At 42.1% G+C, this 16,064-nt stretch overlaps 1 protein-coding gene and 1 long non-coding RNA gene across 2 annotated transcripts; both read left to right on the top strand.

Moving 5' to 3' along the window:
• Positions 1-903: 903 nt before the first annotated feature.
• On the top strand, positions 904-10,859 carry LOC108930629 (C-type mannose receptor 2-like). The gene is made up of 3 exons (XM_029256440.1): positions 904-1,261; positions 3,540-3,893; positions 10,381-10,859. The coding sequence occupies exons 1-3, from the start codon at positions 904-906 to the stop codon at positions 10,740-10,742; spliced, it is 1,074 nt and encodes a 357-aa protein (XP_029112273.1). The 3' UTR covers positions 10,743-10,859.
• Positions 4,371-5,184, top strand: LOC114911858 (uncharacterized). Its single transcript, XR_003797990.1, has 3 exons — positions 4,371-4,394; positions 4,896-4,931; positions 5,142-5,184. It is a non-coding gene; the product is annotated as an uncharacterized LOC114911858 (long non-coding RNA).
• Positions 10,860-16,064: the final 5,205 nt, after the last annotated feature.

The raw sequence follows: 16,064 nt of genomic DNA, 5'->3' as shown, positions 1-16,064 counted from the left end.
TTCGTAAAGCACTACACTAGTGTATGAATGAATTTATCTATGACATTTCCTTCATAAAGCTACATTTTCAATACTGAAATACAAACCACCAGGACTGCAGGAATGTGAGAGTGTTTGAGATCTCTGGTTATGCTATTACAGCCTTGAAGCACTGAAAATTAAATTTAATCAGTAAAAAAGCCTTTTTAAAAAATTTGTCCCATATCCAGAGTAAGAAAATAAGATGCTGCCCTTTTCCTAGGTTGATGGTTTCAGGCTTCTCACATTTGAATATACTCTCAGCTATTGTGTTTCCTAGCAGTTCTGGGGAAGTGTTTGCATATATCTTCATAATGTTTGCATTGAAAGCCTGAAAAAAACTGGAAGAAAGAGACTCCAAAGAAGCCAAAGTGAGAGCGAAGAACAGTAGACGAAGAAGTGACACAAAGAGAATTAGACGATTCTTGCACGTAAGGTTTAGGTAAGTCTTCTGTTGCTTAGAGTTTTATATTAATTGTGTGTGTGTGTGTGTGTGTGTGTTTGTGTGTGTGTGTGTGTGTGTGTGTGTGTGTGTGCGCGTTCCAGTTAGAATATTTTCATCTAGAAAATATTTCAGTATTGGCACATTATGAATGTTTTAATGTTAAAGCAAATTTTTTAAATGGGACTGAATAAAGCAGTATCTGTGGAATGAAATTTACGATCTCATCTGTTCTTCCTTTGTGTGTCTCTGTAGGCTCATAAACCAGAATCATGGAGTGCAGAACATTTCTTTTTCTTTTCTCAGGTCTGTGTGCTTTGTTGTATCTATTATCTTTTAATGCTTACAATCACTGTATAAAAGTGTTCAGATGAGTGTGTGTTTTTATTACAGGACTCTGTACACTATCCTCATGTATCGCTCATCAATATTACTTTGTGAACATGAATAAGAGCTGGACTGAAGCACAGAGTTACTGCAGAGAGAAGTACACTGACCTGGTTACCATTGACAACCCAGAGGAAATGAACAGAGTGATTAACAGGGTAAACCTCACTGGTTATACTGGACCAGCCTGGATAGGACTGGAGAAGGGAAACTCGTGGAAGTGGCAGTGGTCCCTGGAAGAGAGACGTCTCTACAGTGATGGACAGACTGGGTTCTCAAACTGGGACAGCAGCGTAGGAGCACCTCACACTGCGGATGGGAATACCAACTGTGTGGGGATGAGAGACACTGCGAAATGGAATGATATTCCCTGTGCCTCTAAATCTCCCACAGGATTCTTTGTTTGTTATGATGGTGAGTACTATGCTACATACTCAGCAGCTGGTAGTGTAGTGGTTAGGGCTATTGCCTTTAGACGTAATGGGCAGAGGTTTGATCCCTGCTCTGGCTGTAGTACCCTTATGCAAAATTCTTACCCTACAATTGCTCTAGTAAGATTACCCAGCTGTATACATTCATAAATGATTGTGACCTTAACATTCTAAGTTGCTTTGGAGGAAAGTGTCAGCCAAATGAGTAAATATAAGTATAGTTTAATAAAGAATTTGAACAGTATATTTTCTGAAATTGTATTATCCAAGTGGGGATGCGGTGGCACAGTGGGTTGGACTGGGTCCTGCTCTCGGGTGGGTCTGGGACTCGAGTCCCGCTTGGAGTGCCTTGCAACGGACTGGTGTTCCGTCCTGGGTGTGTCCCCTCCCCCTCCAGGCTGGGTTAGGCTCTGGTTCCCCATGACCCTGTATGGGACAAGCGGTTCAGAAAGTGTGTGTATGTGTGTATTTATTATCCAACACGTGACACACATACATTTCCATTGCTGGAAAATCACCTGCAAAAGTGTTTTGGATTAAATTTGTATCGTTTTCAACCTGTATCTCAGCGATCAGGTCTACCACCTTGTACTCAATCGCAGCTCTTGCTGTTGTACCCTTGAACAAGCAGTTACCCTAACTTGTTGCAGCACAAATACCCAGCTATATAAACAAGTAAGTTATTGCAAGCTGATTTACAGAAAGGACTCAGTTGATTTTTTTTTTATTTTTTTTTATATTTATTAAGCTTTTCGGATGGAAAATCAAATTTAATTTAGGTGCATAAAATGATGCCCACTTGTACTGTATTCACACACAGTACAGTAGGACCCTGAAGTATTTGGAAATACAGGTAACACAGCAGTGAACTCCTCACAGACTGGATCTGATCTAAGACAAGATGCAAAAGTTGTGCATCAGCAGCGCTGTTCACTGCACCATCAGAACAATTACATGCAGTAAAAATTCAAAAGATTCACTTATTTTCATGTAAATGAAATAAAAATTTATTCACTTTCTCCAAAGCGACTTACAATGGACTCCATGTAGTGTTACAAGCCCACACATCTTATTCACCATGGTGACTTACACTGCTAGATACACTACTTACACGGGGTCTCTCATCCATACCTCAGTGGAACACACTCTCTCTGTGACACTCACACACTATGGGGGAACCTGAACAGCATGTCTTTGGACTGTGGGAGGAAACCAGAGCACCTGGAGAAAACCCACACAGACACAGGGAGAACATGCAAACTCCACACAGACTGAGCAGGGAGCAAACCCATGTTTTCTCATCCTACACAGGCACTGTAAGACAGCAGCACTACCCGCTGTGCCACCGTGCCACCTACTGTTGATCTCATCATGAAAACCACACTGATTTTAAAAGGAGATGAACCTGAGTCACTCTGAACTGCCTGGATTGTTTCTGGTCATCTGAATTACCTGATCCAGTTGTGTTGTTTTTTCCTCCACTTTTTCAGTTGATATTTTCTGCAGTGCAATGTCAAGCTACTTACACTTATTTACCCATTTATACAGCTGGGCATTTTTTCTTTGGACACACACACACACACACACACACACACACACACACACACACACACACACACACACACACACACACACACATTTTCAGAACCGCTTGTCCCAAACGGGGTCGCGGGGAACCGGAGCCTACCCGGCAACACAGGGCGTAAGGCCAGAGGGGGAGGGGACACACCCAGGACGGGACACCAGTCCGTCACAAGGCACCCCAAGCGGGAATTGAACCCCAGACCTACCGGAGTGCAGGACCAGGACCAGGACCAGGACCAGGACCAGGGCCAACCCACTGCTCCACCACCCCCCCCTTTAAAAATGCCTTTGATTAAAGGTACCGCAGCTAGGGGTGGGAATGCAACTTTTGGGTTTAATGAAGCCATTTTAACTATTGTGCTACCATCTTAGCTAGCTGTGACTTAGGTAATATATTTATTCAAAGCAACTTACAGTAATTTTCCTATTTATACAGGATGGTGTCCTTAAATCAGGGTCTGTGCCTTGAACAAGAGGAAAATAGTTGAAGTAGAAAAGAAATGCACTCATGTTTTTCTGTAAGATATATGTTGTTTTGGAGAAAAGTGTCTGCTCAATTAATAAATGTAAATGTTTTCACATTCAGACGTGATCAGGGGAGAAGTGAGTTCAAAAGATGGAGTTTTGGGATGCTTGATATTGAAAATGTACCCCTTTTATAAATCCAATCTTTATAGAGAGAAAACAAACCAACCAGAGCTACGTCTTCATTAATCAAAATAATATGAACTGGACGGAGACACAGAGATACTGCAGAGAGAAACACACAGACCTGGTCAGTGTGAGGAACCAGACTGAGAATGATCTCATACACAATATGTTTAGAAGTGGAACCTTTGTGTGGATCGGTCTGTACAGAGACTACTGGCAGTGGTCAGACCAGAGAAACTCCTCATTCCGCTACTGGAAATTAGGGAAACCGGACAATGGTGATGGAAATCAATGTGCTGTGGCCTGGATGACAGCGACAGATAAGGGACGATGGGATGATCAGAAATGTAATGGAAAGTACCCATTTATCTGCTATGGAGGTAAATATTGTTATTCATAGGTGCACTGAGGGTATATATGACAATAAAACAGTGAAAATATACATAATAGTGTTGTCATGACGATCAGCTGCAGTAACAAGACACACACCAGTTCCAGTCGCAGAATAAGGTGTAAAAGTCAAGCAGGAGGCTGGGGCAGCTGTGGATTCCCAACTCTTTGTGATCCCTTATCACAAACAGCGATAGATTCAGAATTAAATGGCTTTGCAAAAAATTTTTTAAACCTTCTGTGTTCAGAATGTATAGTTTTGATAATTCTGAAGAAGAAAATGATTCAGCCAGTGGTATGTTTCACTCTTCAGATAAGTACAGAGAGTCATTACGGCAAAGGAACAAATAAATCAGGAATATATAAGCAATAAGAGAATATATGAAAAAAAAATTACGGCTAAAAGTCCATGCTTCTTTTTTCAGATGAATTCACTACTCAGGTCATTCCTACCTCAGTGGATCCAGGAAGAAACATGAACTTAACCACACGTGAGTAAAATTCAGAAAGTTATTGCACAAAATCATTTGCAAAATGTGTGCGTGTGTGTGTGTGTGTGTGTGCAAAATCTCATATATAAATGTACGTATACATATATATGTATAAAGCCAATTTCTTCTTTTTGAACAATTTTTTTCAAGCATTTGCTTTGTTATGAGCCCGAGGCTGTCTCCGGTTGTGGTGGTGTATAACAAAGTTTGTACCAAGTTATTTCATTTGAATAAATAGGACTGCAAGTATTGTGCAACAAATACTACCTGCAGTCCTATTTATTGTTCTTATGAAAGAAAGGCAATAATTGACGTTCAGACAAAAAGAACACACTAGAACACCTTAGAAAAGTTGATTGAATACCAGGTGAACTAATCAAAGCAAACCATTTTAATCCTTCACAATAAGCAACATAAAATTTCAAAGTGAAAGTAAGAAAATAAAATGAGCTATGACTGAGAAATATTGCTTCCAAAAACCACCAGTTTGATGTCTTGCAGATGGAGTCACAACTCATGAAATGAGCTCTTCCACTAGTGAGTTTTGCTTTTAAAAATTGCATTTAAAATCAAGCAAAAGGGTCCAGTAGAGATAATCAAATTCATACTTACCAAATTTAACTGTAGAAACCTCAGAATTTAAGAGTTTTAAGATTCACATGACAATTAAAAGTGGAAATGAGAAAATAAAATAAGCTATCTCTGAGAAATGCTGCTACCGGAAGCCATCAGTTTGTTGTCTTGCAGATAAAGTCACTGCTCATGTCAATTCCACCACAGTCGAATCACAGTAAGTGGTTTTTTTTTATTCTTATTCTGTGAACTTCAGTTCAGAATCTTTCAATCTGAAAGAAACACCTAGATTTAAATATTTAATTTGTGGCTTCATGTTTGTTTACAGGCAAACTGGGACCCTGGGTGGAGTAACAAGTTCCTCTACAAGTGAGTTTTACTTTACAAAATTGCATTTAAAATCATAAGCAAAAGGTTTCAGTAGAGTTGATAAAATTTATGATTCACCAAAGCTCCATCTCTACTCTTTTTTTAAACTCATCAAATTGCTTTGAATTTGATCTATAAAACCAGTCCTTTCACTCAGTACGTTTTACACTCACTGTTCATAAAAATCCATCCACTGATCAATCCATTGCCTGTAACCGCTTATCCAATACAAGTTTTTCCAGAACCTTCCAAAACACCATGAGATGGGTAGATGGGCTATTGATAATAGCTGGCTGGATGGATATTCATTTAAACTGCATTGATCCTGAAGATATTTATCTCATCAGGACAAACATAAGACCCCATTTTAACACTGGTGCATTAGGTGCAAATTGTGTTTTAGTGCTGTAGAGCAAAGAACACTTTAACACACACACACACATTTACAGAACCGCTCGTCCCATACGGGGTCACGGGGAACCGGAGCCTAACCCGGCAACACAGGGCGTAAGGCCAGAGGGGGAGGGGACACACCCAGGACGGGACGCCAGTCCGTCGCAAGGCACCCCAAGCGGGACTCAAACCCCAGACCCAGCAGAGAGCAGGACCGTGGTCCAACCCACTGCGCCACCGCACCCCCTAGAAAACTTTAACATAAAACAATAATAATAAAAATAAAAATTGTAGCTACAGTATTTATAATAGAGAAACATAGAAAGATATAAGAAATATTACTACAGTATTTATAACAGAGGGGGTGCGGTGGCGCAGTTGGTTGGACCGGGTCCTTGTCTCTGGTGGGTCTGGGGTTCGAGTCCCGCTTGGGGTGCCTTGCGACGAACTGGCGTCCCGTCCTGGGTGTGTCCCCTCCCCCTCCGTCCTTACGCCCTGAGTTGCCGGGTAGGCTCCGGTTTCCTACGACCCCATATGGGACAAGTGGTTCAGAAAGTGTGTGTGTGTGTGTGTGTGTGTGTGTGTATTTATGACAGAGAGAGAGAATGTGTTTGTAGGTATAAGAAACTTTAATGTTTGCTTTTCCAGTGTTCGTTGGCGTTTCATCTTTTTCTGATAACTTTCTTATTTCCACTTTAGTTTCGGTCATGATCATTGACCTTTTCTTTGATGCATCGCCATCACTTGCATCACATTTATGCTTTGGTTCCATAGTTAGGAGTGTAAAAACAAAAAAATTAAAGCCAAAAGTAGTAACACACAAGACACTGTTAACAGCAATGTGGTCCGTGTCATACTGAGCGGGCAGGAGACTGAGGCAGGCGTGTGGACTCTATCGTGGGTTCTTTATTGTCGGTACACAAGAAAGCATGCGAGATTTGTGGTCAGGAACAGGCATGGGTCGGTCAATGCACAAACGTAGGTCTTGGGGAGAATCCACTGTAATAGTCGAGGAGACGATCCAAGCACCAGGAACCGTGGACATCAGGAAGGGGAACGAGGGATTGAGGAGAATCAGGGACTTGGAAGGACGGGTAGATTGTAATGGATCCACTGGAGAACACTGGAGAGTCTAGTTTCTCAAATGAGAGATTCCACAACCAGGGTGCGTGTGTGTGTGTGTGTGTGTGTGTGTGTGTGTGTGTGTGTGTGTTCTGATTTCAACCAGGTGCAGATGTTCAGTATGAGACAGTGGGTGTGATAATCCCACTGAAACGAGCAAAGTCTTTGTCCTATATTGAGCTCATGTACCTACAAGCCAACAAACTGCTGTAGACACAAAATATTTTGATGTGTGTCACAAAGTGGGGGGAGGGGGTGAACATACTAAAAACATACTAGAGCACCTTAGAAAAGCTTATAGAAACCCAGGTGAACTAATAAAGCATAACCATTCTAATGCTTCACAATAAGCAACATACTAATTCAGAGTGAAAGTAAATAAATAAAATGAGCTATGTATGAGAAATACTGCTTCCAATAACCACCAGTTTTTTGTCTTGCAGATGGAGTCACTACTCATAAAATGAGCTCTTCCACAAGTGAGTTTTTACTTTCAAAAATTGCATTCAAGATGATAAGCAAAAGGTTCCACTAGAGCTGGTCAGACTTGTTCTCACCATATTTAACAGTAGATGCCTCAGAATGTCAGATTTTTAAGATGGGTGCTTCACCGATCCTCATCTCCAGGGTTGGATGTGGATCCAAATATGGCTCAGTCTTTGTGAAGTTGCATGTTCTTGTAGGTTTCATCTCACAGTCCAGCACCATCGTTCAGTTGAATTGTTTATTTTAAATTGTCCGTAGTATGAGTGTGTGTGGTGACCCTCTGATGGATTGGAGTACTTCCGTAGCCTAGAACCTCATGTTTCTGACATTGGCTCCAGACCGATATGCCGCTGCATTAATGTGAGAGATTATCAATATTTCTCAGTAACATGACAATTCAAAGTAGCAGTGAGTAAGTAAAATGAGCTATGTGTGAGAAATATTGCTTCCGCAATGCAACACCAGTCTGTTTTCTTGCAGATGGAGTCACAACTGATGGAATGAGCTCTTCCGCAAGTGAGTTTTTACTTTCAAAAATTGCATTCAAAATCATGAGCAAAAGGTTCCAGTAGAGCTGATCAAATTTATTCTCACCAGATTTAACTGCAGAAGCCCCAAAATTTCACATTTTTAACATGGCTTCTTCACCAATCCTCAACTCCAGGGTTGGATGTGGATGCAAATATGGCTCAATCTTTGTGAATTTGCATGTTCTTTTAGGTTTCATCGCACAGTCAGACAACACCATCTTTCGATTGAATTGCTGATTTTAAATTGTCACTAGTATGAGTGTGTGTGGCTACCCTCTGATGGATTGGAGCACTTCCGTAGCCTAGAACCTCATGTTTCTGACATTGGCTCCAGACCGATATGCCGCTGCATTAACGTGAGAGATTATCAATATTTCTCAGTAACATGACAATTCAAAGTAGCAGTGAGTAAGTAAAATGAGCTATGTGTGAGAAATATTGCTTCCAAAATGCAACACCAGTTTGTTTTCTTGCAGATGGAGTCACAACTGACGGAATGAACTCTTCCAGAAGTGAGTTTTTACTTTCAAAAATTGCATTCAAAATCATAAGCAAAAGGTTCCAGTAGAGCTGATCAAATTTGTTCTCTCCAGATCTACCTGTAGAAGCCTCAGAATGTCAGATTTTTAAGATGGGTGCTTCACCGATCCTCGTCTCTAGGGTTGGATATAAGTGCAAATATGGCTCATTCTTTGTGAAGTTGCATGTTCTTGTAGGTTTCATCTCACAGTCCAACACCATTGTTCAATTGAATTGTTTATTTTAAATTGTCCCTAGTATGAATGTGTGTGGCTACCCTCTGATGGATTGGAGCACTCCCCTAGCCTAGAACCTCAAATTTATTCTCACCAGATTTAATTGTTCAAGCCTCAGAATTTCAGATTTTTAACATTCACCAAGGCCCCAATTAGGTACACTTTTTTACCACTAAAATCTGTACATTTTCACTGAGCGTTAAGCATTGTTCAGTAACATGTTCTGTTTATCTTAAAGTTCCCTTCAGGGACATGGTTGCTTCACTTATCCTGGACTCTAGGGTTGGATGTGGGTTTGAATTTCACTCAGTCTTTTTTTTTTAAATTTTTGTTCTCCCCATCTTCATTAAATTTCATGTTCAAGTTGTTTTTATTGTCATTCCTCTGTATAGCTTGTATACACTGGAACTTAATGTCGTTTCTCTGGAGACCATGGTGCAACACAAAACAGGAGCACAAGACTGTAAAGAAATACACAGGCATGGGCTCTGAACTTTGGGCAGTTTGTAATGTTTGGAGTCATGTTGGGTTAGCCATTTGACTGTGCCAGGGGAACGTTGGGAGGCAGCAGGGTGTTGAGTAATCTGACTGCCTCAGGAAAGAATCTGTTGTGGAGTCTGCTGGTGTTGGCACAGATTCTCCTGTACAAAGGTCCTGATGACCCCATTTTAATACAGGTGTATTAGGTGCAGATTATGTTTTCGTTCTGTGGAGCAAAGAAAACTGCATAAATCTCTTGTATAACGCATGTACCTCTGAAAAGTGCTCAAGACACTATTGCACTATGGAAAGAAAGAAAGAAACTCCTTAACCCCGTGGACATGTCCTCCTACCAGGGGACAGTGTCGGATGACTGTAGTGGATTAAAACCCTTCACTGTTTCCAGAGTTTTACGACAATGCAAGTCCTCCAGAGTGGCAGGGCTGCAGGGGTCGATGATATTTGTCCAGATATGCTAAAAGTTGGGGTTGGGGCTGTGTGGTTAATGCACCTCTTCAGTGCTATGGTTAGGAGTGTAAAAACAAAAAAATTAAAGCGAAATGCAGTATCACACAAGGCACTGTTCACAGCAATGTGGTCCATGTCAAATTGAGCAGGCAGGAGGCTGAGGTAGTGTGTGGACTCTTATCACGGGATCTTAACTGTCAGTACACAAGAGAGCAGGCTAAATTTGTGGTGAGGAACAGGCATGGGTTGGTCAAAGCCCAAACGTAGGTCTTGGGGAGAATCCACTGTCAGACTCGAGGAGGTGTTGCAAGTGTTGGGAGCAGAAACGAGGGATTGAGGCGAATGAGGGACTTGGAAGGGCGGGTAGATTGTCGTGGATTCACTCTAGAGCGGTGGAGAGACGGGTTTCTCAAATGAGATTCCACAGCCAGGGTATGCAGGTGCATCTTCTTTATACCCTGCTCTGATTTCAGGCAGGTGTGGACGTTCGTGACGAGGTCCTGAGCATGACAGTTTGACTGAACAGAACAAAGTCTTTGTCGTACCTCAAGCTCATGTGCTCACGAGCCAACGAACCGCTGTAAACGTGTAATGTTTGAATGTGTGTCACAATGTAACGCCGTAACCCGGGACTTGCAATTACTAAACAGCATTGTTTAGTAACATGTTCAGTTTATCATAACCATTACCTCATGTTTCTGAAATTGGCTCCAGACCACTGTGCCGATGCAATAACATGAGAGATTTTCAATATTTCTCAGATACATGATACCCAATTTAATTTAGTTACCTTTTCAATTTTCCCTCTAGATCCACTGCTCTTGGTCCAGGAGAATAAAACTTGGAATGAAGCCCTGAGATACTGCCGAGATAACAATATGGAGCTGGTGTCTGTCCACAATGCCGATGTCCAGAAGTGGGTGGAGGAGACGGTGAAAAATGCCACCAGTGGCCATGTGTGGCTGGGTCTGCGTTATACCTGTGTCCTAAACTTCTGGTTCTGGGTCAGCGCACAATCCATTCAGTACGAACACTGGGCTCCCAGCAATGAGACAGGAGCCATAGACTGTGGAACTACAGGAGCTGTGAAATCTTCAGAAGGTTATAAGTGGGTCCCTCTCCTTGACACTGAGAAGCTCAACTTCATCTGCTACAAATGTTTGTTAGTCTGATCCAAGGACCTGTGGTTAGTACCTGGATTGTGTTCACCGTGTAAATGTGAGCAGATGTTTGAATGTTTATTACATATAGTTTAGATTCCTTTGCTGTGGGTTCTTTAAAATTTTAAATCTGTACACTGAACACAGACATGTGTGAACAGAAAAAGTGAAGATACATTTTTAGTTTTTAATTTTTATAACTTTTGAATATATTTTGAAAAGGTGTTTTATAAGTAGGATAGTTATTTTTTGGTGATGGTATTATCTCTTATAGCCAGATTGTAGCAGAAGTTTGTCTTAACATGCCTGCAATATTACTTCACACAGACTTACATGTGTGCTTCAGTTGTAAACCTTCAAGATGAATTTTGTCAAATCTATTTAAAAAAATAATAATAAAATAATAAAGCCAGTACTCACAAATTATAACTTGTTCATCTCAGTCACTTCAGCAACCATGAACAGAAGGTAGTAAGACAAACTGTTTTACAAATAATCGGATGTATTCACTCGTGACGATGGAGACGTTGGCTGCATACCCAGTCTGAAGTTGAAAAACAATCTAGTAGATGATACCACAAGGGATGACACCCCTGCTACAACTCTATCCCACAACCCCTTTATAAGGAAGTTTAAGAATACATGTAAAATCTTTTGGAAAGAAGTTGGATTAAGAAATCTGTATCAGTTTATTCCTCGCCAGTGGTGTGTGTACAGAAAAAGAACAGTGGCTTAAACCTCTGTGTAGATTTTCAAGAGTTGAATCACAATCCCCCTGAGTTGGCATCCCCTCCCGTGGATACCAGAGCTGCTGGATAGTTTGGGTGGCAATGCATGGTTTTCCACTCTGGATCAGGGTAGTGCCTATCATCAAGGCTTTGGAAGTAAAGAATCCAGACGTGTTACAGTTTTTAGCACACCCTGAGGGCTATATGAGTGGGTCCGCATACCGTTTGAATTGACAAATGCCTCAGCAACATTTCAGAGATATATGGAAAGAGTGTTGGAGGATCTTAGAGATGTGTGCTGAGTCTTATACTTAGAAGATGTGCTTTGCTACTCAAAGACCTTTAGGGAACATGTGGACCACCTCAAAAAAGTACTGCATTGTATGTGTGAACATGGCATAAACCTTCAGCCAAAGAAGTGTGAGCTGTTTAACAGGAAAGTGAGTTACATTGGTCGCTTGGTGTCAGAGGAAGGATTTCAGGTCAATCCAAAAGACCTGGAAGCAGTAATGGCACTGAAGGATAGAAAACCTCGCACAGTTGGAGAGAAAGGTTCTACTGGCCCTTCATGCAGAAAGAGATAGAAGAATATGTGATAAAAATGTGCCTGCATAAAATAGAAGCATCATCATGTCCAGCACAAAGCACCAATGGGCTCTATTTCTACCAGTTCACCATTTGAGCTGAAGAGTGTAAACTATTTGGATCTGAAAGCAAGTAAACGGGTATATGAATACGTCCTAGTCCTGGTTGATCATTTCACACGTTTTGCTCAAGCTTACCCAAAAAAGGATTAGTCTGGAAAGACAGCTGCCGAAAAGATATTCCAAAACTTCATTCCTTGATTTAGCAACTCTGAAATAGTTTACCATGATCAAGGATGTAAGTTTGAGAATAGCCTATTCCAACGACTGCAACAACAGTAAGGAGTTACTTGCTCGCATACTACTCCATATCATCCTCATGGCACTTCTTCAGATGTTGCAGAGTTTAGAAGAGAGGAAGAAAAGTGAATGGAAAGACCACTTGCCTCATATAGTGCATGCCTGCAATTGTACAAGGCGTGACGCAACTGGATATTCTCAATTTTTTCTCCTTTATGGCAGGGCTACACGATTCCCTATTGACCTGTTGTTTAATTAGAAGTCGAAGACTGGGAAATCAGACAGTCAGGCTTCTGCGTGAAAGTGGACAGCCAGAATACAAAAAGCTTACCATGTTGCAGCAGAAAATAGTCAGAAATCTTCAGCCAAGCGAAAGAAATACTATGACCGGACAGTGAGAGGTGCTACCCAGCAGCCAGACTCTCAGGATACTACACCACAATCTCTTACTGCCCATCAGTGACTTATCCGTTGAAAACCTAGTTCCTGTAGAAAAGGAAACAAGGAGAATAAGACAAAAAAGACCGTTACAAGCTTATCCTGTCACTAAGCCAGAGAGTGATGACTCAGATGAGGAAGAATTAAAGGAAAGGACTTACCATTATGACCTTCAAAGTCAAATACCTTGTTACCAACCCTGTGAACCTCAGCAACTGAAATTGGACAAGGTACGACAGACTCCTGTGCACCACTCCAACATTTGTGCAAGAGCCAGTGAATTTTGTCCTTCCACTGTGAGTGTTACACCCTCGTTCGCCAGCCCATTGGCCATCAAGGGAACACAGGAAAAAAGGCATCCTGGAAGACCTTCCATGCAGGACCTTTTCCTAGAGCAACTGCAACGCTCCATTCTTGTTTTGTGATTCACTTTGTGCTTGGTCCTCTCGGTCCTGATCCCTTTACTGTGTGTACTTACCACCGTTTCTGTTACATCTATTGGACGACGTTTGCTGATTGCTTGACCCTTGCCTGTATTTTTATACTACTCTTTTGCCTGACCCTTCGGACCATTAAAGGATTTTGAGCCCCACTCTTGAGTACGTCACTCTATTCTTTTCGCTGCAATGACAGGCAGGAGCATCAGAGAAAGTCAGGACATGGGTGTGGTTCAAGATGAACAGGTGCAGCCTCCCCAGTCTCCTAGCCACCAGCAAGCAATTGAAGATGGGGATCGAAGAGAGATAGATCAGTTGCGGACAGAAAGGGTGGATGGGAAACAAGAGGCAAAGAATGTAGAGAGAGGAATGGATGCCATGGAAATAGAAGGGGTTGTAAGGATATCTCAAAGGATTTGAAGGCCAAGCGAAATATTTACTTATGATTGACTTGGTCAGCCATCATACAGACCATGGACAACGGAGGTGAAATCACTGTGGTCTATCCCTGTTTGGTGTACACTTCATACTCCTTTCTACCATCCTATGTTCAGTTATCCATGCTGTTACCACTGTCATGACCATACCTATTGAAGAAATAATAGTGTAGATGACATGGGACATGTAAACAAATAGGGGAGAGTGCAGTGGACTCAAAATTAGATGTATGAAAGGAATGAGAGGGCACCCAAAAGTATTTTGTTTTGTTTGCTTGTTACAGAAAAGTTCCTTATTGACCAATCCATGAATGCTGTTCCGTAGTATATCCTGTAGATGGTGCTGGCAGTGATAAGGAATCCCTGGTTCTGGCAAGAGTAAAGGGGGTCAAAAGCTAAAGAAATAAAAGTCACCGGCAGAACCAATGACACACTAACTCGTGCCTGGTCTCCTTATCACTTTGCAGTTCACTCCAACTCAGACACCCCTGAGAGTGGGGAAACAATTACAGTGTAGAAACAATAGAGATGAAAAAGGCTTCTCACAACTTAAACAAGAAGTTTTCTAGGACTTTGATGTTTCTGTTCTTCATGTGTGCAGGTTTTAACTGAAGTGCTGCAGTATGTACAGAACTGCACTTAACTGCCACAGACTCATTTTGAAGTCTTTTTAAAATGTTGTGTTACATTTCTCGGATTTCCCATTTCTAGTTAACAGGAAAGAAAAGGTTTCAACTTCAAGCTGTATTATGAAAATTTTGCTTTCTCTGTAACGGTGTAGTTCTGCCTGTTTATAATAAACACCGCACATTCTCTTTGTAGCAATTGTCCTCATTTTTAGCAAAATCACAATAATATACTTTCCAGATTTTGCAGTGTGAATAAGTATCACCGTGGAAAAGTGTGTCGAAGACACACTGGATGCTGTGAGAAAACTGGAGCCCAAGTGCCAACAACAGGCCAGGTTTCATAACGATGATCAGTCTCACTTTTGTGTTTGTTTCACTGCGTCTTGTTGAAATAAATGAAATAGAATACATACACACAATGTCTACACCCACTTTTCCTGAGCAGGGTCACTGCAAACTGGAGCCTAACCCAGAAACACAGGGCGCAAGGCTGAGGGGGGCAAGGGACACACCCCGGACAGGATGCCAGTCTGCAGTAAAGCACCTCAAGCAGAACTTAAACCCCAGACACACCACAGAGCAGGCTCTGGCCAAACCTGCTGTGCCACCGCATCCAACCCCCGAAATGGAATATGAAAATCAAAATAGAAATGCAATAAACCACATCATGAGCTCAGTTGATGAACAGTCAGGCTAAAAACGTTGGCTACATATACTGCACATGTTAATTACAACAATCCAGTTCTACACTTAGCACATAATGTCCAAGGACTTTTGGGACTTCCAGTGGAGAACATTGTCTGTATCCAGCAGAATGAGCTGTCATCCTTCTTTGACGTCACACTGGCGATCGATGAATGGTATCGAAAGGTGTTGGAGACGTGTAGGATGAGTGCTTTGCATGTGGCGCTACTCTTCTACTCCACTGAGCCTTTGTAGAGGACTGATAAGGGAGGAGGGACTGCCCACATCTTCAACTCCCTCCTGTAGGTGGATGTCATGGTAGCCTTCCTGGAGGGGTTAATCAGAGTCTTCCCTGGACACAAAGGAGAGTGGGACATTCTGGGCACCTGGAATGGACCCAGATGCTTTTTGGACCTGCGTTCTGACCCGGCATGGACAGATGGATTCAGCCACCCTCTTTTATCAGAGTCTCTCCTCCTCCTGCCTCCTGCCATTGTGTCGGTCGGGGACACACCAGTAGAAACTGTGAAAGTATGAAGTGCCAGCAGTGTTTGGAGACCAGCTTTCTGGCCAAAGACTGTGTAGACCCTCGTTACTGTGCCCAGTGTGGGGGAAAGGACTATGTTTCCCACAGCTGCCCGAAGCACAAGCCATCAGCGTTCAGCGTTCAGCGTTCAGCGTTCTGCTCCCAACACCCTGTTCCCTGGTCTTTGTTCTTGTTTCTCCTGGCTTTTGACCTCTGCTTATTTAACCATGTTCTGCGTTCTCGCCTCGCCCCTGAAAAGACGTTTGTTCCTTAAAAATCCCACGCCCATCGATTTCATCTGCTTCTGTGATTGTTACGGAAAGAAACCTACCCGCACTTGGGTCCAAACCATACCTCCTGGCCTTTTTACTGACACTGTGCTTAGCCTTTAAGAGACCAGGTTCCCATTTTTGTCTTCTTGATTTTCTTTACAAAACACCTTTGGCTTGTGAATTCTGCTTGTCTTTACTCTCTCCAGACCACATGGCCACCTCTATACCAGCAGCCTGACAGTCTGGCTCCAGCTTCTTTTTTCCCCTTATTTCCCTGTCCTTTGTGATATGCTCATGTT

The sequence above is a fragment of the Scleropages formosus genome, chromosome 11, assembly GCF_900964775.1.
Source record: "Scleropages formosus chromosome 11, fSclFor1.1, whole genome shotgun sequence".
Taxonomy (NCBI): Eukaryota; Metazoa; Chordata; class Actinopteri; order Osteoglossiformes; family Osteoglossidae; genus Scleropages; species Scleropages formosus.
This window is presented reverse-complemented; position numbering and strand designations above follow the sequence as displayed.